This window comes from Rhinatrema bivittatum, chromosome 6 (assembly GCF_901001135.1).
Source record: "Rhinatrema bivittatum chromosome 6, aRhiBiv1.1, whole genome shotgun sequence".
NCBI classification, from domain to species: Eukaryota; Metazoa; Chordata; class Amphibia; order Gymnophiona; family Rhinatrematidae; genus Rhinatrema; species Rhinatrema bivittatum.
Window position 1 is genome coordinate 239,889,311 of NC_042620.1, and position 23,027 is coordinate 239,912,337.

The following is a 23,027-nucleotide window of genomic DNA, read 5'->3' on the forward strand; positions in this document are numbered from 1 at the left end:
TACGAGGGTACAAATTATATTGCAATGATAGAGAGAAGTAACTTGGTGGCAGGGTAGTGTTTTATGGCTGGGATGGCATAGAGTCCAACAGAATAAAGATCCTGCAAGAGACTAAATGCACAGTCAAATCTTTATGGGTAGAAATTCCTTGTGTGTTGGGGAAGAGTATAGTGATAAGAGTATACTACTGTTCATCTGGCCAAAATAATGAGACAGTGAAATGCTAAGAAAAATTAGGGAAGCTAACCAAATCTGTAGTGCAGTAATAATGGGAGATTTCAATTACCCCAGTATTGACTGGGTAAGTATAACATCAGGACATGCTAGAGAAATAAAGTTCCTGGATGGAATAAATGACAGTTTTATAGAGCAATTGGTTCAGAACTGATAAAAGAGAGAGAGAAATTTTAGATCTAATTCTCAGCAGAGCACAGAATTTGGTGAAAGAGGTAACGGTGGTGGGGGCCGCTTGGCAATAATGATCATAATATGATCAAATTTGAATTAATGACTGGAAGGGGGAGAGTAAGTAGATCCATGGCTCTAGCACTAATCTTTCAAAAGGAAAACATTGATAAAATGAGAAAAATAGTTAAAAAAAAAAACCCTAAAAGGTACAGCTACAAAGTTTAAAAGTGTGCAACAGGCATGTACATTGTTAAAAAAAAATACCATCTTAGAAGCGCATTCCAGGTATATTCCATGCATTAAGAAAGATGGAAGGAAGGCCAAACGATTGCCTGCATGGTTAAAAGATGAGGTGAAAAGAGGCTATTTTAGTCAAAAGATCCATCAAAAGAAAACAGGATAAAGCATAAGCATTGGCAAGTTAAATATAAGACATTGATAAAAACAAGCTAAGAGAGAATTTGAAAAGAAGTTGGCCATAGAGGCAAAAATTCATAATAAAAACTTTTAAAAATATATTCAAAGCAGAAAGCCTTGAGGAAGTCGGTTGGACCGTTTGATGACCAAGGGGTTAAAGGTGCACTTAGGGAAGATAAGGCCATCGCAAAAAGACTAAATTAATTTTTTGCTTTGGTGTTTACTGAAGAGGATATTGGGGAGATATCTGTGCCAGAAACTATTTCCAATGGTGATGATTCAGATGACCTGAACCTAATAAAGGTGACCTGGAAGATGTAGTAGGCCAGATTGACAAACTGAAGAGTATTAAATCACTTGAACTGGATGGTATATACTCCAGGGTTCTGAAAGGACTCAAAAATGAAATTTCGGACCTATTATTATTAATTTGTAACTTATCATTAAAATCATCTGTTGTACCTGAAGACTGGAACATGGGCAATGTAACCCCGATATTTAAAAAGGGCTCCAGGGGTGATCCAGGAAAATATAGACTGGTGAGCTTGACTTCAATGCCGAGAAAAATCATGGAAACTGTTATAAAGCATAAAATCACAAAACATTTAGATAGACATGGTTTGATGGAACACAACTAGCATGGATTTACTCAAGGGAAGGTTTGCCTCACAAATCTCCTACATTTTTTTGAAGTGATGAATAAACATGGACAAAGGTGAAAACAGTAGATATGATGTATTTGGATTTTCAGAAGGTGCTCGACAAAGTCCCGCATGAGAGGTGTCTAAGAAAACTAAAATGTCATGGGATAGGAGGCAATGTCCTTTTGTTGACTGCAAACTGGTTAAAAGACAAGAAACAGAGAGTAGGATTAAATGGTCTGTTTTCACAGTGGAAAAAGGTTAACAGTGAAGTGCCTCGGGGATCTGTATTTGGACTGGTGCTTTTTAATATAATTATATATGATCTGGAAAGGGGTATGAATGAGGTGATCAAATTTGCAAATGAATCAAAATTATTCAGAGTAGTTAAATCACAAGCGGATTGTAATAAATTACAGGAGGATGTTGAAACTGGAAGATTGGGCTTCCAAATGGCAGATGAAATTTAATGTAGACAAGTTCAAGGTGATGCATATAGGGAAAAATAACCCGTGCTATAGTTGCAAGATGTTAGGTTCCATCTTAGGAGTTACCACCCAGGAAAGAGATCTAGGTGTCATAGTGGATAATACATTGAAATTGTCAGGTCAGTGTGCTGTGGTGGTCAAGAAAAGCAAATAGGAATTATTAGGAAGGGACTGGCAAATAAAATGGTGGATGTCATAATACCTCTGTATTGCTCCATGGTGATTCTGCATCTTGAATACTGTGGACAATTCTGGTCCCCACATCTCAAAAAAGATATAATTGTACTGAAGAAAATACAGAGAAGGGCAAACAAAATGGTAACAGGCATAGGGCCTCATTTTCCAATATCGCATGCAATACCAAAAAGGGGTGTTACCTTATGCTAATAAGCATTTGTATTGCAATAACAGCTATGCAACATGCTCTTAACCCAATTTGGGCTACATTGCAAGTATATATCATGGTGTTTCTGGACAGCCTGTGAGAGAGAGAGAGAGAGAGAGAGAGAGAGAGAGAGAGAGAGAGAGAGAGAGAGAGAGAGAGAGAGAGAGAGAGAGACTTGCTATAGTGTTGCTTCCCTAGACAGGTATTTGTATCCCTATGAGAGGCCCACCTAGTAACTCGAGGTGGGGATTAGGTATTAGTGTAGGGGGTTGGGGGCCACTTTCACATTCAACATGAGACGTACGAACAGAACAGTGGTCTCTTGTGAAGATTTGATGGCCTTCGGAGTGAGGAAACTCACTCCAAGATGAGATTTGGGCAATGTTCTCTCCACCTATGCTTCAAGCAGGTATAACTTGCACAACAAAAGGTAGGGGGGAGATTTAGGTAGGGCTGGGGGGTGGGGTAGATAGGGAAAGGGAGGAGAAGGTGGGGGGACGTGGAAGGAAAGTTCCCTCCGAGGCCGCTCCGATTTCTGAATGGCCTCGGAGGGAACGGAGGCAGGCTGCGCGGCTTGGCGCGTGCAGGCTGCCAATTTTGCGCAGCCTTGCGCACGCCGACCCCGGATTTTATAAGATACGCGCAGCTACGCGCGTATCTTATAAAATCCGGCGTACTTTTGTTCGCGCTGGTTGAGCGAACAAAAGTACACGTGCGCATACTTATTTAAGATCTACCTCATAGTCACCAAAATGCAGACTTGCTTTTTTATTTGCCTCTGACAGCTCTCACACAGGAATTTGAGGTTGGCATCATGCCATCAGAAGAGTGGTTTATGTGACTTTTCCAAGATATGGGGGGCCTCTTGAGTTGTGTTCAAGTAACTGGATGTGATTATTCACTGAAGTTGGAAATATTTCCAAGTCCTGAATGTGGGTAAATCAAGCCCCACATGTTTGTCCACAACCCAAATGGTTTTAGGAAATTAGCTTTAGCACTAACTGAGTTGGGGAAGGATATATCCATGCTTCCCTTTGATAAATGTAGCTCTTAGAAAACCGGTTCTCCAGATTCACGAATAACATTGCAATGATATGTGCGGCAGGTAAACTTAAGCATTTCATTGCAGAACTACAAAACAAAGGTACTGTTCTTTCAGATTCATTGTTCTTATAATATACCCTGGTTTTCACTTAAAATCCTTTAGGAAAATTATGGAACATCTATCTATATTGATCATGCTTATCAACAGATACTTTGGCTTCTGTTAGTACTTAGATTTTATTTTGGCATTATTGCTACAGCAGGCAAAACCTAGTAAATCTGTTTATCTTTTATTTATTTTTTTTCAGAACTGGCCTATGATCTGGATATGGATGATGTCCCTTTTAATAAACAACATCTGAATCAACAAAGTAAAGATGGCATGGCCATTAACAGCCTAGGATCAGGAAACACCATGAAACATCATGCAGCAGTTAATTTTACCATGTGTATATCTATTTTAATGGCAGTCTTTCTTAATTTTACCCATTGACTTATGTAGCCATTGTGGACTTTCCAATATAGCAACTTTTCTTCCTTTTTTTTTTTTCTGTGTGAGAATAAGTTATTTTGAAAGGAAAACATTGTATCCAAAGATGACAGGCAACTTATGTTTTGCAAAATACATTGGTATGCTTGAGGAAAATGTTAGTGACAACATTGATGTTAGTGAATATTGTGCATTTACAAAAAAAAAAAATTATCAATGTGGTGATAACTTATTTTCATATGTATGTTATGATTCAGATATGTATGTTTATCTTGAGAGATACATTTAATTTATTGCTGTCTTTGCATGTAGAAAAAGAGAACTGTATATAAAAAGGGTACAATATACTTGTCATAATTCTATAATTTTTTTACATCTTATTTTTATGGAGTTAAACTTTGATTAAACTTTGTTTTCTGTATAAAAATTGTTTGCATTTCCTGTGGAAAAAGTAAATGAAACATTCATGGTACTCAGAAATGATTGAATCATATCAAAGTTAACCTTAGCGTAACCTTTTCAAATTCCAGCCCATAGATAAAATGCATACCATTAGAGAATCTGTAAAATCCCTTATTCTTCATCTGTTCACTTCCTACCACCAAAATTGTAAGGTTTTCCAATGTCAGGTTTCTGCTATGGCCTGCTTTGTAGCCCTGGCATGGTCTTCCATGGTGCAAGGCTTCCCCAGGTAGTTTTGGGGGGGGATAATTTTCATAGAAAAAGTACACATGCACTTGCCCTTTAGAAATTGTTGTAAAGTCTGTGTGCAGAAAGTATGCATAGATTTAACACCAATGTAACAAGAATTACCTGCAGTGCATCAAATGTTGTTCATTCCTTTCACCAACTTAGAACTTAAATGAAAAGACTTTACACAATTTTCTTACAAAAAAAAATGTTGCCTCATAGTTGTATGTGAAATTACTATAAATTATTTTCAGGGCTAGAGAGAGTAGGCCATGCACAAGTTTTGTTTGTTTCTTTTTTTTAATTCAGCTAGCATAACTGACCGTTACTAGTGCAGAATGGAGTGCTGGGGAGACATAGCCGGAAGGGGAAGAATAACCTAAATTATATTCCATAATAAGTTCCAAAAATTCTAAATAACCAGGCAAGGATAGACCATAATGCTCTAAATATCCAATATCACGTTTATAGTGCCAGCATAAATTAGAAGGGTTCCCTTTAACATTGTGTCCACACAGCTCTAGGAGTTGCAAGATGGAAGCACAGGGGCCACAGCTAATGACCAAATAGATAATTTTCTATTGACCTTCGGTCATAGAGACCTTGGCTTCCTTCACCCACACTCTCTACTCCAGTACAACTAGCAATTATACATGAGCACAAAATTCTATGAAACAGAACACATAGATGTCAGACAATCTTCAGCTGATAAGACTACATATAAATTCAAACTTCCAGGGATTTCTGATGAGAATGACCCCAGTGGGCACTATGTGTAAATACAGTGTTTCAGCTGTAAAAATTTGGAGAAAGGTGAAGTGTTCCCATCACTCCCATCCACAAACAGGCCCTGAGGACATCTGAGCAACACTCTGAGCATTCCATTTACTCTAACAAAATATTATCTTATTAATTTTGAAATAAAGCTAGATGTTAGCTAACTTCTCCAGCACTTGAAAGGGCATGTGAATAGTCTGAATGACCATAATCGGTAAAAATCATACACACAAAAGTTTAAGTCCTGCTCTAGTAAAAGCCATCCTGGGACAGGGCGATTCTCCTACTACAAGACCTGCCAGGCCCCATTCCTCAATAGAAAGACTTGATGATAGTTACACAAGATTGGAAGCTTAACATCTAAGTTTCTTATGGACGGTATAAGGAGGTTTACATTTCCAAAGAAAATTAGACAGAGACCAATCAATGTCTTTATTAAACAACTTAGGGAAGACCAACAACAACATATTTAATTTGGGGGCAGGGGACTATCTTGATCGAATTGTCTGCCCAAAATTAAATAAGGAAGCAATAGAGAAGTATATTCCTTACCAAATTTACAACCCTGTTATCACTATATTGAAGTGTATAGTTTAGTATATTTTTTAACATAATACCCAACTATTTAATAATATTGGACATTTGCTGAAAAGGAAATGGTTCCATAATGATCCAAAGACAACAACAAACCTTTTCCGTAGGAAAAAAATCAGCAGAACCAGGGGTCACGATTTGAAGCTCCAGGGAGGAAGATTCAGAACCAATGTCAGGAAGTATTTCTTCATGGAGAGGGTGGTGGATGCCTGGAATGCCCTTCCGGAGGAAGTGGTGAAGACCAGAACTGTGAAGGACTTCAAAGGGGCGTGGGATAAACACTGTGGATCCATAAAGTCAAGAGGCCGCCAATGAAGAGTGGGTGACTCGCCATAATTGATGGCTACTGCCTGGAGACAATACCCTTATTCAATAAACATACACATGCTTACTGTGACTCCAACATCGCTCTAAGCTTCAACAGCAAGAGGAAATGTGGAAAAAAGGATTTGCACTCACAAAGAGGGGAGTAGCTGGCTTGTTACGGCTGTTACTACCCCAAACCAAATAAGCCTGATACTTCACTTTCAATGCATATACAGCATAGTTCTCTGCTTCAACGGCAGGGGAGAAGAAAAAAGGGTTCGCATTCACAAAGCGGGGAGTAGCTGGCTTGTTACGGCGGTTACTACCCCAAACAAAATGTGCCTGATACTTCACTTTCGATGCATATCCAGCATGGCTCTCTGCTTCAACGGCTTGGGAGAAAAACTGATACTTCACGCATATCCAGCATAGCTCTCTGCTTCAACGGCAGGAGAGAAGAAAAACTGATACTTCACGCATATCCAGCATAGCTCTCTGCTTCAACGGCAGGGGAGAAAAAAAACTGATACTTCACGCATATCCAGCATAGCTCTCTGCTTTAACAGCAGGGGAAAAGAAAAACTGATGCTTCACGCATATCCAGCATAGCTTCAACGGCAGGGGAGAAGAAAAAAGGATTCGCACTCACAAAGCGGGGAGTAGCTGGCTTGTTACGGCGGTTACTACCCCAAACCAAATGTGCCTGATACTTCACTTTCGATGCAGATCCAGCATGGCTCTCTGCTTCAACGGCTTGGGAGAAAAACTGATACTTCACGCATATCCAGCATAGCTCTCTGCTTCAACGGCAGGAGAGAAGAAAAACTGATACTTCACGCATATCCAGCATAGCTCCCTGCTTCAACGGCAGGGGAGAAGAAAAACAACCAATAAGGGCTGTATAACATAGTCTGGGTAAAACAAATAAGCATGGGTGTAGCTTGCTTATTGCCCGGATTTAGGCGAGCAGGGCCCTGCGCGCTGGTAAGCCTATTTTACATAGGCCTACCGGCGCACGCAGAGCCCCGGGACTCGCGTAAGTCCCGGGGTTTTCGGAGGGGGCCCGAACCGCGCGGCGTTTTCGGGGCGTGTCGGGAGCGTTCCGGGGCGGGTACGGGGGCGTGGCTACAGCCCGGGGCGGCCCGGGGGCATGGCCGCGCCCTCCGGACCCGCCCCCAGATCGCGTCCCGGCGCGCTAGCGGCCCGCTGGCGTGCAGGTATTTACTTCTCCCTCCGGGAAGCGTAAATCCCCCAACAAAGGTAAGGGGGGGGGGTTTAGACAGGGCCGGGCGGGTGGGTTAGGTAGGGGAAGGTGAGGGGAGGGCAAAAGAAAGTTCCCTCCGAGGCCGCTCCGATTTCGGAGCTGCCTCGGAGGGAACGGGGGTAGGCTGCGCGGCTCGGCGCGCGCCGGCTATACGAAATCGATAGCCTTGCGCGCGCCGATCCCGGATTTCAGCGGATACACGCGGCTACGCGCCTATCTACTGAAATCCAGCGTACTTTTGTTGGCGCCTGGAGCGCCAACAAAAGTACGCCTATTCGCGGTTTTTGAAAATCTACCCCTAAGACAACTTGATCAATAGCAGTAAATGGACTTCTCCTCCATGAACTTATCCAAACCTTTTTTAAATTCAGCTATACTAACTGCATTAATCATATCCTCTGGCAACAAATTCCAGAGCATAAATGTGCTACTTGCTAAATTCATGGAGTGCCCCTTAGTCCGATTATCCGAAAGAGTAACCGATTCACATTTACCCATTCTAGACCTCTCGTGATTTTAAACACCTCTATCATATCCCTCCTCAGCCGTCTCTTCTCCAAGCTGAAAAGTCCTAACCTCTTTAGTCTTTCCTCATAGGGGAGCTGTTCCATTCTCCTTTATCATTTTGGTCACCCTTATCTGTACCTTCTCTATTGCAACTCTATCTTTTTTGAGATGCAGTTACCAAAATTGTCACAGTACTCAAGGTGTGGTCTCACCATGGAACGAAACAGAGGCATTATGACATTTTCCGTTTTATTCACCATTCCCTTGCTAATAATTCCTAACATTCTGCTTGCTTTTTTGACTGCTGCAGCACACTGAGCTGACGACTTCACTGTATTATTCACTGTGATGCCTAGATCTTTTTCCTGGGTGGTAGCTCCTAAAATGGAACCTAACATCGTGTAACTACAGCATGAATTATTTTTTCTTATATACATCACCTTGCACTTGTCCACATTAAATTTCATCTGCCATTTGGATGCCCAATCTTCTAGTCTCGCAATGTCATCCTGCAATTTGTCACAATCTGCTTGTGATTTAACTACTCTGAATAATTTTGTATCATCTGCAAATCGGATTACCTTACTCGTCGTATTCCTTTCCAGATTATTTATAAGTATATTGAAAAACACTCCACAGTGTAATCTTTTCCACTGAGAAATTTGACCGTATAATCCTACTCCCTGTTTCCTGTCTTTCAACCAGTTTATAATCCACAAAAGGACATCGCCTCCTATCCCATGATTTTTTAGTTTTCTTAGAAGCCTCTCATGAGGGACTTTGTCAAACACCTTCTGAAAATCCAAATACACTATACACTGGCTCACCTTTATTCACGTATTTATTAACCCCTTCAAAAAAATGAAGCAGATTTGTGAGGCAAGACTTACCATGGGTAAATCCATGCTGATTGTGTTCTATTAAATCATGTCTTTCCATATGCTCTGTGATTTTGATCTTTAGAATAGTTTCCAATATTTTTCCAGGCACTGAAGTCAGGCTCACTGGTCTATAGTTTCCTGAATCGCCCCTGGAGCCCTTTTTAAATATTGGAGTTACATTGACCACCCTCCAGTCTTCAGGTACAATGGATGTTTTTAATGATAGGTTACAGATTTTAACTAATAGATCTGAAATTTCCTTTTTTAGTTGCTTCAGAACCGGGGGCGGGGGGGGGGGGGGCATACCATCCAGTCCAGGTGATTTGCTACTCTTTAGCTTGTCAATCTGGCCTACTACATCTTCCAGGTTCACAGTGATTTGGTTCAGTTCATTTGAATCATCACCCTTGAAAACCATCTCTGAAACCAGTATCTCCCCAACATCCTCATTAGTAAACACAGAAGTAAAGAATTAATTTAGTCTTTCTGTAATGGCCTTATCTTCCCTAAGAGCCCCTTTAACCTCTCAGTCATCTAACTGTCCAACTGACTTCCTCACAGGTTTCTTGCTTCGACTATATTTAAAATTGTTTTTATTATGAGTTTTTGCCTCCACAGCAGATAGCGTAACAAATGGCTCGCAGCTCTAAGAGGTAGATTTGAAACTTTTTCTCTGTGGGTGACCATTGACCTTGGGTCTTTATGTGCAGTTTGTGAGCCCCCCATCCTGTTGTAGAGGCATCCATAGTTAGAATGATCTGGTGAGGTGGGTGCCAAAAGGGCGCACAGGATTGCAAGGCTCCCGTCTGCAGCCACCAGTCCACATCCCTCTCATCAAACTTGTGAGAGTTACCCTGCGCGATATTGGGTGAAACGCTGAGACCATTGGGACTTCAAACCCCATTGGCGACGATGCATGTGCAGATGTGCATGTGGGATTACATAGTGCATGTGGGATTACATATGTTGCTGCCACCATATGCCCCAACAATGTTAGGATTTGTTGCGCTGTTGGTTGCGCTAGACATCTCAGAGTATTGGCCAGGGTTTGAAAGGTAGAGATCCTGTCTCCCGGAAAAAAGGCTTTGCAGAGGTGTGTGTTGATGAGTGCATCTATAAATTGCAGTGTCTGAGAAGGGTCGAGGTAAGACTTCTCATAGTACACTAGGAACCCTAAACTTTTCAAGCAAGACAGAACCCAAACAATGAGTGCAAATCAGTTCCCAGCTCGGGGCTACTAGCAACCAATCATTGAGGTAGGGAAAGAGTTATATGCCCTCGCTTTGGAAGTGGGCCACATCTACTGCTAGACATTTGTTGAATACCCAGGGCACAGGTGATAGGATGAAAGGTAGAACTCGATATTGATAATGTTGATTGCAAATCTGGAAGCACAGGTATCGCCAGGATGAGGGGTGCATTGGGATATGAGCATAAGCATTCTTGAGGTCTGAAGAGCACATCTAGTCATTGGGTTGCAGGGGAGAAATGCTCTTGAGAGAAGTCATCTTGAACTTCTTCCATACAAATAATTTGTTGAGTTTTCTGAGGTCCAGTATAGGCCATAGCCCTCTGCTTTTCTTGGGTAATGAGGAAGTATTGGGAGTAGAATGCTTGAGATTGGTCAGAATGGGGCACCAACTGTATCGCTCTTTGTTGCAGGAGGGATTTCACTTCTTGCAAGAGGGGAAGAACATCAAACCACCACCCCCCTGTGAGAGGGGGGACGAGGTGTGGTAAGGATGGTGGTCTTCTGAAGTTTAGGTGGTATCCATTTAGGATGATATTCAGAACCCAATGGTTGGATGTAATTTGTCCCCATATTGGCACAAATGAAGCAAAGCATCCGCCTACTGCTTCCTGTAGCTGTGGCCATGGTAGAATCAAAAAGCAGATTGGGTTTTGATGGCAGTAGCCAGAGTTGGTTTGAGGGTGTGCTGGGATTGGCCCTGGCCCCGTGGTTGCAACAGTTGATGTTGAGCCCTCTGTATAGGGTAAGAGGGAGGCCGATACAGTATGTATGATCAGTGCCAGGGATAAAGGGGTTTCCTGACGGCGGGATAGTAGTGCCTCGGAGTTGTTTGGTCTGGAGCTAACGTGAACGTTGACACCGCTACACTTTCCTCCTTGAGCTGGGAGACCGTCTCATGAAGCTTGTCACTGAACAAGTTATCGCCTTTGCAGGACAGATCTGCGAGCTTGTCATGGACATCTTCGCGGATCGCACTTACCTTCAGCCAGGCTACTTGGCAGGCTGCTATAGAGACGGGGAAGTTTGGGCCGACAGTTGAAACCCCTCATACACGGTGCACAGAAGTTGTCTTAGGCCTTCTACGATGATTGGATCCCATAGGCTGACCCTCATCTGACTTCGGTTGCTGGAGGCACTCATATAGATACTGAGTGATATAGAACTGGTGTTGCTGTACCTTAGCGTTAAGATTAGAACCTTAGAACACCTTCTTGCCGAAATCGTCCAGGTAGTGGGGCATTGGAGTAGAGTCTGCTTTTCCTGGCCTTCTTCATAGCGGATTCCACCACTACCGAAGCATGCGGTAACTGCACTGAGGTTTAATGTAGAGACTTCTGCATCCTGAATTTTAGTTCCATCTTCCTGGATGTGGTGGGTGTAGAGAAAGGTGTTTCCCAGGCTTTATCCATGATGGCGTCCAAGATCGAATGGGAGGGTAAAGCCGTAGGCTCAGCTGGTACGTCAAAAATTTTCAGGAGGCCATGTACCTCCATCCTTGAATCAGGTAATGTTTTGGTTTCCAGATTTAAAACCGAGCCCACCTTCTCAATAATTCTGGAGTAGGAAAGGTCTTCCGGGGGATTGCTGGTTCAGGCGGGTCCTCCGGTGGATCGGAGGGAATTCCCATGGAAGAGCTTGGTGATGGTGGAGAGGGGCAATGCAGCCCCTTGTCAGGTTCGGGCGCCTGCAGACTAGGCAGTATGTCCAGCTCCTCACCTTCCAAGAGACCTTATGGAGGAGAAGGCTGGCGCACGACACTGTTCTCTTTGCATCGAGCCCGATGCCCTTGCTACATGCCATTGGAGGTTTCCCTCCGGTGCAGACGATGCACTCAGCGCGCGGGTCATTTCTACGTCGGGAATTGACTCTTTTTGGGCCTGGTTATGGGGATCTTCTGCGGCCTTACCTCTGCTCTCTGAGGGTTTCAGTGTGGAGGAGGGTTACAGGGAGGAGGCCCGTTTGACCCCTTTGGGTCGTTTGGGTTCTCGGCCAGGGGAAGACTGGGCTGACCGCTGTGAGTCATGTGATCTTCGCGGCCCTCTACCGCTGGGCCCTGGGGGACATTCTTCCACAGTCCTGACAGGTTGCCATGTTGTGGTCCGGCCCCAGGCATAAGTAGAAGTAGTTATGTCTATCGGTTATGGACATGATCTTACTGCATTGGCAAAACTTGAATCCTGGAGCTTTCAGAGACATGTTAGCACTGAAAAGTGCTGTTGGAGGTTCACAATCGTGAAGAGAAAGAGAGAAAAAGGAAGAGATCTTTAGAGAGGAGAAGAACCTGTGCCTGCCGTTGCACAGGAAAGGCAAAAACTGAGAAGAGATCGTTGATCGTGCGGGAAGGCACCGCGCAGGCGTGCAGCATCAAAACTCTGCTAGTGCTAGGAGACGTTCCTGCCTTGAGCCACCAGGGGGTGCTCCCAGACAGCATGGCTAATTCAGCCTGCTTATCTGCGGGGAAAAAATTAACTCACCTAATCGCTATTTTATAAAAGTCGAAAGTACATGCATACTTTACGTTTCAAGTGCACATATATACATGTAAAAAAGTCATTCAGGGGCAAGGCCAACAGTTACATGTTTGTACGTTTGGCAACTTACATGATTTTGCATCTGATAATTATCTTGTGTAATTGCTATCAGACTTGTTTATTGTGTAATATTGGCTGGGTGAGATGCCTGATGAACTGGGGGAATTCAGGCTGAAGAACCAGGAGGGTGAACCAGCGGAGAAATCGGTAAACTGCTACCTTTCAATTGCACGTGCATGTCTTAAAATATGCCAACTTACACATATAAATCAGGTTTTACCCAAGTCCTATTTTATTTTCATATGTAAAATATACATGCATATATTTAAAAATATGTAGGAAAAGTACATGTATTCAATGCATTGAAATACTAGTTTCAATGCATTGCATATATTCACATGTAAGCATACGTATGCACGTATGTTGTGAGGTACATAAGAACATAAAAAATTGCCATGCTGGGTCAGACCAAGGGTCCATCAAGCCCAGCATCCTGTTTCCAACAGAGGCCAAACAAGGCCACAAATTACCCAAACTCTAAGAAGATCCCATGCCACTGATGCAATTAATAGCAGTGGCTATTCCCTAAGTAAATTTGATTAATAGCCGTTAATGGACTTCTCCTCCAAGAACTTATCCAAATCTTTTTTGAATCCAGCTACACTAACTGCACTAACCACATCCCCAGGCAACAAATTCCAGAGCTTTATTGTGCGTTGAGTGAAAAAGAATTTTCTCCGATTAGTCTTAAATGTGCTACTTGCTAACTTCATGGAATGCCCCGTAGTCCTTCTATTATTCGAAAGTGTAAATAACCGATTCATATCTACCCATTCAAGACCTCTCATGATCTTAAAGACCTCTATCATATCCCCCCTCAGCCATCTCTTCTCCAAGCTGAACAGCCCTAATCTCTTCAGCCTTTCCTCATAGGGGAGCTGTTCTATCTCCTTTATCATTTTGGATGCCCTTCTCTGTACCTTCTCCCTCGCAACTATATCTTTTTTGAGATGTGGCGACCAGAATTGTACACAGTATTCCAGGTGCGGTCTCACCATGGAGCGATATAGAGGCATTATGACATTTTTCGTTTTATTAACCATTCCCTTCCTAATAATTCCTAACATTCTGTTTGCTTTTCTGACTGCTGCAGCACACTGAGCCGACGATTTTAAAGTATTATCCACTATGATGCCTAGATCTTTTTCCTGGGTGGTAGCTCCTAATTTGGAACCTAACATCATGTAACTACAGCAAGGGTTATTTTTCCCTATATGCAACACCTTGCACTTGTCCACATTAAATTTCATCTGCCATTTGGATGTCCAATCTTCCAGTCTTGCAAGGTCCTCCTGTAATGTATCACAATCCGCTTGTGATTTAACTACTCTAAATAATTTTGTATCATCTGCAAATTTGATAACCTCACTCATCGTATTCCTTTCCAAATCATTTATATATATATTGAAAAGCACCGGTCCAAGTACAGATCCCTGAGGCACTCCACTGTTTACCCTTTTCCACTGAGAAAATTGACCATTTAATCCTACTCTCTGTTTCCTGTCTTTTAACCAGTTTGTAATCCACGAAAGGACATCGCCTCCTATCCCATGACTTTTTAGTTTTCGTAGAAGCCTCTCATGAGGGACTTTGTCAAACGCCTTCTGAAAATCCAAATACACTACATCTACCGGTTCACCTTTATCCACATGCTTATTAACCCCTTCAAAAAAATGTAGCAGATTTGTTAGGCAAGACTTCGCTTGGGTAAATCCATGTTGACTGTGTTTCATTAAACCATGTCTTTCTATATGCTCTACGATTTTGATCTTGAGAATAGTTTCCACCATTTTTCCCGGCACTGAAGTCAGGCTCACTGGTCTATAGCTACCCGGTTCGCCCCTGGAGCCTTTTTTAAATATTGGGGTTACATTGGCCACCCTCCAGTCTTCAGGTACAATGGATTGTTGCGGTTCTGGCCGCGAGCACTGTAGCCAGGCCCTTACCTCCAGGCTCCTGGACCTGCTCCCGCTTCCAGAGACCTGGGTTGCGGCCTGTTTGGTGGCATTCCCGCTGGGGCTGCGCCGCTGCGAGGTCTCCCTTGGATGCCCGGCTCCTAGGCGCACGCACGCGCCACTTGGGCGCTTTTCTAGGCCGTTTCCCGCTGGTGGTGACTCCACCCAACTCCTGATGTCAGACGCCGCGACCTTCATAAGCCGGCCGCGGCCATCCAGTCTTTGCCTTGCAATGGGTTAGTCTCCTGGTTTCCTGTTGTGCTGTGCCCCGGAGCGACTTGCCTTGCTTCGTCGCTCCGTTCCTGCTTCAGTACAGGCCTGGTTCCTGCCTGCCTGCTACAGTACCTGCTTGGTTCCCGCTTGCCTGCTACAGTACCTGCTTGGTTCTTGCTTGCTTGCTACAGTACCTGCTTGGTTCCCGCCTGCCTGCTACAGTACCTGGTTGGTTCCTGCTTGCCTGCTATAGTACCTGCTTGGTTCCAGCCTGCTTGCTACAGTCCCTGCCTGGTTCCAGTACCCGAGTCTTGCTACAGTTCCTGCCTGGTTCCAGAACCCGAGCCCAGTTACAGTATTGCTACTGTCCTAGTCTGGTTCCATTTACCTGTCCTGATCCACAACCTAAGTCCCAGCAGCCGGGCCCCTATGGGCTCCTCCCGGGAGGCTTCGGCTTCCAAGGGTGAAGCCACCTAAGTCCCAGCGGTTGGGCTCCTACGGGCTCCTCCCGGGGGAGTACCAGCTTCCAGGGTGAAGAGCATCTACATCCTGCCTGAACATCTGACTCCAGGCCTGCTATTCATTAGAGACATTGACCACCTTTCCCAGTCTCCAGCAGGTCGGCCCAAGGGTCCACTAAACAGAGATTCCCATAACATGGATGATAGGTTACAAATTTTAACTAATAGATCAGAAATTTCATTTTTTAGTTCCTTCAGTACCCTAGGATGCATACCATCCGGTCCAGGTGATTTGATACTCTTTAGTTTGTCAATCTGACCTACTACATCTTCCAGGTTCACAGTGATTTTGTTCAGTTCATATGACTCATCACCCCTGAAAACCATCTCCGGAACTGGTATCTCCCCAACATCCTCATTAGTAAACACAGAAGCAAAGAATTCATTTAGTCTTTCTGAAATGGCCTTATCTTCCCTAAGAGCCCCTTTAACCCCTCTGTCATCTAATGGTCCAACCGACTCCCTCACAGGTTTCTTGCTTCAGATATATTTTAAAAAGTTTTTATTATGAGTTTTTGCTTCTATGGCCAACTTCAATTCAAATTCTCTCTTCGCCTGTCTTATCAATGTTTTACACTTAACCTGACAATGCTTATGTTTTATCCTATTTTCTTCAGATGGATCCTTCTTCCAATTTTTGAAGGATGTTTTTTTGGCTAAAATAGCCTCTTTCACCTCATCTTTTAACCATGCCGTTAATCGTTTTGCCTTCCTTCCACCTTTCTTAATGCGTGGAATACATATGGACTGCGCCTGTTAAGATCACTGTTGCCAAGTGGCCCCACCACTGCTACCTCTCTCATCAAATCCTGCATTCCACTAAGAATTAAATCTAAAATAGCTCCCTCTCTTGTTGGTTCCTGAACCAATTGCTCCATGAAGCAGTCATTTATTGCATCCAGGAACTTTATGTCTCTAGCAAGTCCTGATGTTACATTTACCCAGTCAATATTTGGGTAATTGAAATCTCCCATTATTATTGCACTGCCAAATTGGTTAGCTTCCCTGATTTCTCTAAGCATTTCATCATCTGTCTGACCATTTTGTCCAGGTGGACGGTAGTATACTCCTATCATTATGCTCTTACCTAACATTGAAGTGTATTTTATAATACGAGCATATATGATATGTATGGATTATAAAATATTATCATAGATCTATATGCAGCCATATATGCACATTTAAGCTATCATACATAGTTGTTTGAAAGTTATCCTCAATGGGGACCATATTCAGCTGCTGAGCGGCTTGATAAGTTAGCTGGATACACCTATCCAGCTAACTTAACCATGATATTGAGGGGTAAGAGTACCTATCCATCTAATTGGATAGGTTCCCTCCCCCTAGCATGATGCACTCTCTATCTGTTATGAATCAGCTCCCATGGTGGGAGGAATTAGCAATCTGTTATGAATCAGCTCCCTAGGTGGGATGAGTTAGCAATCTGTTAGGAATCTGCTCCTGTAAAGGGAGGAGTTAGCAATCTTGTTATGGATCTGCTAGGGAGTTAGCAATCTGGTATGGTCTACTCCTCAAGGAGGGAGGAGTTAACAATCTTGTTATGCTCCGTAGGCGGAGTTAGTAACCAAGTTAGGATATAGACTGCAGAGTTAGCAATCTGTACCAGCGGAGTGTTAGAGAGGACACTCAGCTGTAGAGTAATGTAAATAGGTGGATCCTTGGGCCGATGGCAGATGACAGCGCCCCCAGGAGGATATCCTGAGAGGGACCACCGGCTAGGCTTGGTTATGGAGACAGACACAGATAGTTCTTTTATTAGACAGGTTAGTAGAACCACCAGAGGTGGCAGTAGTGAGCTGTTGTGTCCAGCAGGGCTGAAGTCCCTCAGATACTGGAACAGCGCTCCCAGGGTTGCTGAGCTATAGAAAGACTATAAATAGTGAATAGACAGGGTATGCTGTATTCATAGCCAGAACTAGATGACAAATCTCACATAAGGTCTTAAGGAGGCTCAGTAGCTGGAAAGAGTAGGTCCTCGAGGAGCGAGTACCTGGTTCCAGGGAAAGCTCTGAGAGAGCGATGGTAACTCACAAATATCTGTATCTGTGATAGCTTCCAGGCAGTAGAGAATCTTCAGAGTGTCCAGGAACATGGGCCCTCGAGGAGCGAGTACCGTTTCCTATCTGCAATCTGAAATAGAGAAAAGAGAGCGAGGCCCTCGAGGAGTGGGTACCCCTGGTAAGTCCAAGTCCGTATTCTTGTCCTTGCTAACTCAATCTGTTAGCAAAAGTTTGAGAACTTTTATATTGGAAGCGGATGACGTCATCTCAGGGAATGCCCCTGAGGTTCGCGCCCTTGCTGGGACATACATCGGAGCGCGCTCGCGTCCTACATCATCAGGAACATGGTGGATCCACAGCGTTCAGCCAGTCTAGGGACACTGGAGAGAGGCGGCATGGAGATGCCGTGGCAGCAAACCGTCCATCAGACCCGGAGGGAGTCGCCACAGAGGTAGAGAGGGGTGGAGTGAGGGCGAAGAGCAGCCACGAATGCAACAGAACACTCCTTCAAAGGGCAATCTCCTCTTCAGGTACCAGGCTTTGGTTTCAAAGGATGCACGAGGTGAAACTGATGAAGCATCTCTTTATCCAAGATATTGGTCTGAGGCTCCCAAGAGATCAATTCGGGGCCGAAGCCTTCCCAAATCAGAAGGTATTCAAAATTCTTGCCTCATTACGAACATCCAGAATCTCTTTGATCTTGATTTCTACTTCGTTGTCTGCAAAGATGACAGGTGGATCTTGAGATGTGGAAGAATCTTGCAGAGTGTTATTGATGGTATCAGCAGCAATGGGTGGAGCTGCTATGGATGTCACTGAGGAATTCAGTGGAAGTGGTGATGTTGAAGACTGTCCAAAATCCACTTCTAAAGATGACTCTCCAGTAAATGTAGCTGGATGAGAGTTGATAGTATTTAGCAGCAATAGCTAACTGCTATAGCCACTGAGACTTCAATGAAAGTGGTGATGTTAGGGTACGTCCAACCCCACGTCTTAAAGGTATCTCTTCAGTAATAACGGAATGAGATGTTGCATTCAGCAGCAAAAGCTCAGCTGCCATGACGTCAGTAATCCATCAGTGAAAGTGGCAATGGTGGTGAACGTCCAACCCCACTACCAAGGGTAATTTCTTCAGTCATGAACTTGAGGAGTTATTGAATTCCACAGCAATAGCTCAACTGCTATGACGTCACTGAACTTTCAGCAAAAGTGGCAATGTTGGGGTACGTCCACCCCACTTCACAAAGAATGAGTAGAGAAATTTAGCAGCAATGGCTAGCTGCTATGGACGTCAATGAAACTTCAACAGAAGTGGAAAAGTTGTGGTATGTCCAGAACCCACTTCTGGATAACTCTTCCGTAGAATGCTGGAAGAGAGATGGTGGCCCCTGAGGATCGCGCCCTTGCTGGTACATGCATTGGAGTGCGCGCACGCATCCTAAGTCATCAGGAACATGGTGGATCTGCAGCATTGAGCCGGTCCAGGGACGCCAGAGAGAGGCGGCATGGAGATGCCGTGGCAGCAAGCCATCCATCAGACCCGGAGGGAGTCACCACAGAGGTAGAGAGGGTGGAATGAGGACAAAGAACAGCCACGAACGCAACACTATCTGGGTGCTATCAAGCTAGGGTGAGAGTACATTATAGAAATCTCATCTTTGTGTTCCTTTCCTCATTACAAATCACATCAAATCTTCACTGATATGTACTGTCCTGTTCTTATGTGTGACTGTGCCTGTAAAACTGCTCCCTAACCCTAGACCACCACCAAAACCTCACCTCAAGTTACTAGTTGACTCTCCTATAGTGGTTTAAATAGTTGAGTAAAGAGCCTTATAAAGAGTCTCTCTCTCTCTCTCTCTCTCTCTTGCAAAGTGGAAATATCACAGGTGCATCGCAGTAAATATGTATGTGAAGCGCTAAAAATAGCATGTGTTGTGGTAACTCAAAAATTAGTCAAACCATGCCCCCTTTTTTTTATATATCACGGGCACTATTCATGTGAAAATCATAGCAAAATGATGCATTTAGGCCTTAGTTATTTGTCTAAATGTTTTTTTAAATATCTACCCCAATATGTTTATTTTAGTTGATCTTGTACACAAAGAATCTTGGAAAAATTTGAATTACTTCCAAGAAGGTTTGTTTTCAGTGAGATCAGATTGATTAAGAAGAATAGAACATCTTCCATATATAAACATATCTGGAAATAATTATGCTGCTGGGTGATTCTCTGCGTGCTGATATAAGATAAGTTAGCAATGGCCCAAGGGTTCCAAAGCCAAAATAAATAACTTTCAGGACATTGTTTATTAAAAAATGTAATATTCAAGTTTCTCACATAAATATATCAAAGCAACACCCTTGCCTAGTACCCATCCCCAGCTGGAGCTTGGAAGCAGTATAGTAGTTAATTGAGATTCCTGCATAAGATTTAGAATGCAAAATATGTACCATTTAAATAAATCCCTACCTGGAATAGATATTCATATTATATGCAAGGCTCATGTTCATTGAATAAAATGACAAACCACTTTAGAATTATCTAAAGAATGAACCTTTTCCGAATCTAGACCTAGATTCATCATTTTGCTATAAATTTTGCATAAATAGCACCTGCGATAACAAAAAAAGGGGCATTATTAGAGTACTTTTTTTTAGATACCACAACACATTATTTTACAGAGAGAGAGAGAAAGAAAGAGTGAGAGAGTCTTTATAAGGTTCTCAAATAAGTAAGCGATTTATACCACTGTAGGAGATTCAACCATAACTCGAGGTGAAGTTTTGGTGATGGTCTAGGGTTTGGGGGTAGTTTACATGCACAGTTAGAGGTACAAACAGCACAGTACACATCAGTGAAGATTTGATGTGATTTGGAGCAAGGAAAGGTACAGAAAGATGAGATTTGTACAATGTTCGTACATCTGACTGTGCATGTAAAACTGCCCCCCAAACCCTAGACCACCAGCAAAACCTCACCTCAAGTTACTAGTTGACCCTCGTACAGTGGTATAAAAAGTTGACTACTATGTGTGCCCCCCAGAGGTGCGCTCTCTCTCTCTCCCACCTGAGACAGGATTTGCGATATTTAGCGCAAATCCCAGTGCATTATGCTATCACACACAACATTAAACTCCCCTCATTTTCATAAAATCCCCCCAAACTCCTCCCTTGTGACTTAATTTTTAGAATTTGCATATGCATCTTATGATACGTTATTTATCACATGATGTGTTATGTCGTTATTGAAGGTGTTAGGGCCCTAAAACCCGAGATAAGGCCCTAACATGATTTGATGAATGACCCCCCCCCTAAAAGACAAAATTTTAGCAAAAATCTTACACTTAACATTTGTCAACAAAATGAGCTGATTATTCTGGCATAGTAGGGGGTCTCTTCTTGGATTGTTCAATAAATCTCCTCAGAGAAAATGTTCCCCTCTGTTTTAATAACTCTTGTTAAGTCTAAGCAGCCATTCTCCTGGAGCCTGCTGGAAATTAAGTACAATAAAAACTGCTATAATTTCTTCAATTTCAATGCAGTTATCCAACTTTACAGATACTGATTCCTTGAGTATTGGATGATCCAATTCTTTAAGGAAATTCTTTACTTTCTTCTCTGCATTAGATGCCTTACAGCAGTACAGCTCTTAATAAAATTCTACCAGTAATGGAGAATACACTCTTGTTTTCTTAACAATGCATTCTGTGGAATGTCTTCATTAGATATCATTGTCATCTCGGATTGACAGTATGAAAGTGGCTTGAGCAGTAAGAGGTCCATATTTAAAGGCATTTAGCCAGATAACTCAGACGTTATCTAGCTAAATGAAGATTTGGGAAATTATCCAGCTAAATTCTATCTGGATAACATTTTATCCAGCTAAAATTTGGCTAGATAAGTTAGGGGCATTCCAAGAGCATAACTGGGAGAAGCTAAGTGGCTAAATTGACAATTTGCCGATAACTTATCTGGCTAACTCTGGTCGGCATGTAAATCTGCTCTAAAGTTAGCCGGATATATTCAATGGCTTTGCCACGTCACTGAATATACAGGCTAAGTTAGCGGGATATGTTTATCTGGCTAACTAGCCAAGCTGCACAGTGGCTGAAAATGGACCTCTAATATATACTACTTTGTCACCCTGCACCGAAGAACAAAAATATATTGTTGATTACTGCTGAATACATATAGCTGGAAATGGATGACAAACTTGTCCACCTATGCCGTAACTGAAGCCAGCAAACAGTATCTACCCACATTGGCAAAGAGGCCAGCAATTATCATCAGCAAACATCCCCATCATTGGCACTGAGGCTAGAAGAGCATCCCCCCATCCTTGGCAGAGAAACCATTAAACAGTCCATCCAGCTTGAAACACACATGCACACGGTCTTATTGAGGGCAGGTAATGGGGGAATCAAGTCCTTATGGTTAAAGCAGACTCCATAATATAGGGTATGCTATGCTATTCCTACTCTCCTGTATTTCATGCAAAGGACAGAGCTTAAATGTGTAGTTTATGTGGGATGTTTTAAAGGGCAAATGTGAGGAAGTGATGAGCTGACCTTGCAACCTGGAAACAAAAGGCTATATTGCAATTTCTTGCAAAAGCAGGATGTGTAGATGGCCATCAGTTTATTACCATGAAATTAAACAAGTATGAATATGTAAGAACATAAGATATGCCATACTGGGTCAGACCAAGGGTCCATCAAGCCCAGTATCCTGTTTCCAACAGTGGCCAATCCAAGTCATAAGTATCTAGCAAGTACCCAAACATTAAATAAATTTCAAGCTACTATTGCTTATTAATGAATAGCAGCTTATGGATTTTTCCTCTAGGAACTTATCCAAACCTTTTTTAAACCCACTTACACTAACTGCTGTAACCATATCCTTTGGCAATGAATTCCAGAGCTTAACTATGCTACATGAAAAAAAATTTTCTTCGATTTGTTTTAAATGAGCTACTTGCTAACTTCTATTAGTCCTTCTATTATCTGAGAGTAAATAACCGATTTACATTAACTTGTTCAAGTCCTTTCATGATTTTGTAGACCTCATAAAAACATAAGAAATTGCCATGCTGGGTCAGACCAAGGGTCCATCAAGCCCAGCATCCTGTTTCCAACAGAGGCCAAACCAGGTCACAAGAACCTGGCAATTACCCAAACACCAAGAAGATCCCATGCTACTGATGCAATTAATAGCAGTGGCTATTAGCTAAGTAAACTTGATTAATAGCAGTTAATGGACTTCTTCTGCAAGAACTTATCCAAACCTTTTTTGAAACCAGCTACACTAATTGCACTAACCACGTCCTCTGGCAACAAATTCCAGAGCTTAATTGTGCATTGAGAGAAAAATAATTTTCTCTGATTAGTCTTAAATGTGCTACTTGTTAATTTCATGGAATGCCCCTTGATCCTTCTATTATCTGAAAGTGTAAATAACTGATTCACATCTACTTGTTCAAAACCTCTCATGATCTTAAAGACCTCTATCATATTCCCCCTCAACCATCTCTTCTCCAAGCTGAACAGCCCCAACCTCTTCAGCCTTTCCTCATAGGGGAT

The 23,027-nt window shown here is 42.8% G+C and overlaps 1 protein-coding gene across 4 annotated transcripts in view; it reads left to right on the top strand.

The window, feature by feature from the left end:
* GPC3 (glypican 3) overlaps positions 1 to 4,286 on the top strand; it is an 883,509-nt gene extending 879,223 nt beyond the window's left edge. For 2 of the 4 annotated variants that reach the window (XM_029606666.1, XM_029606665.1), the window contains one exon: positions 3,692 to 4,285. In XM_029606666.1, the coding sequence (XP_029462526.1) occupies positions 3,692 to 3,876 (185 nt within the window). In that variant the 3' untranslated portion in view covers positions 3,877 to 4,285. Of the gene's footprint in view, positions 1 to 3,691 lie in introns of all 4 variants that reach the window. The other 2 variants (XM_029606667.1, XM_029606668.1) reach the window with 2 other exon arrangements.
* Positions 4,287 to 23,027: the final 18,741 nt, after the last annotated feature.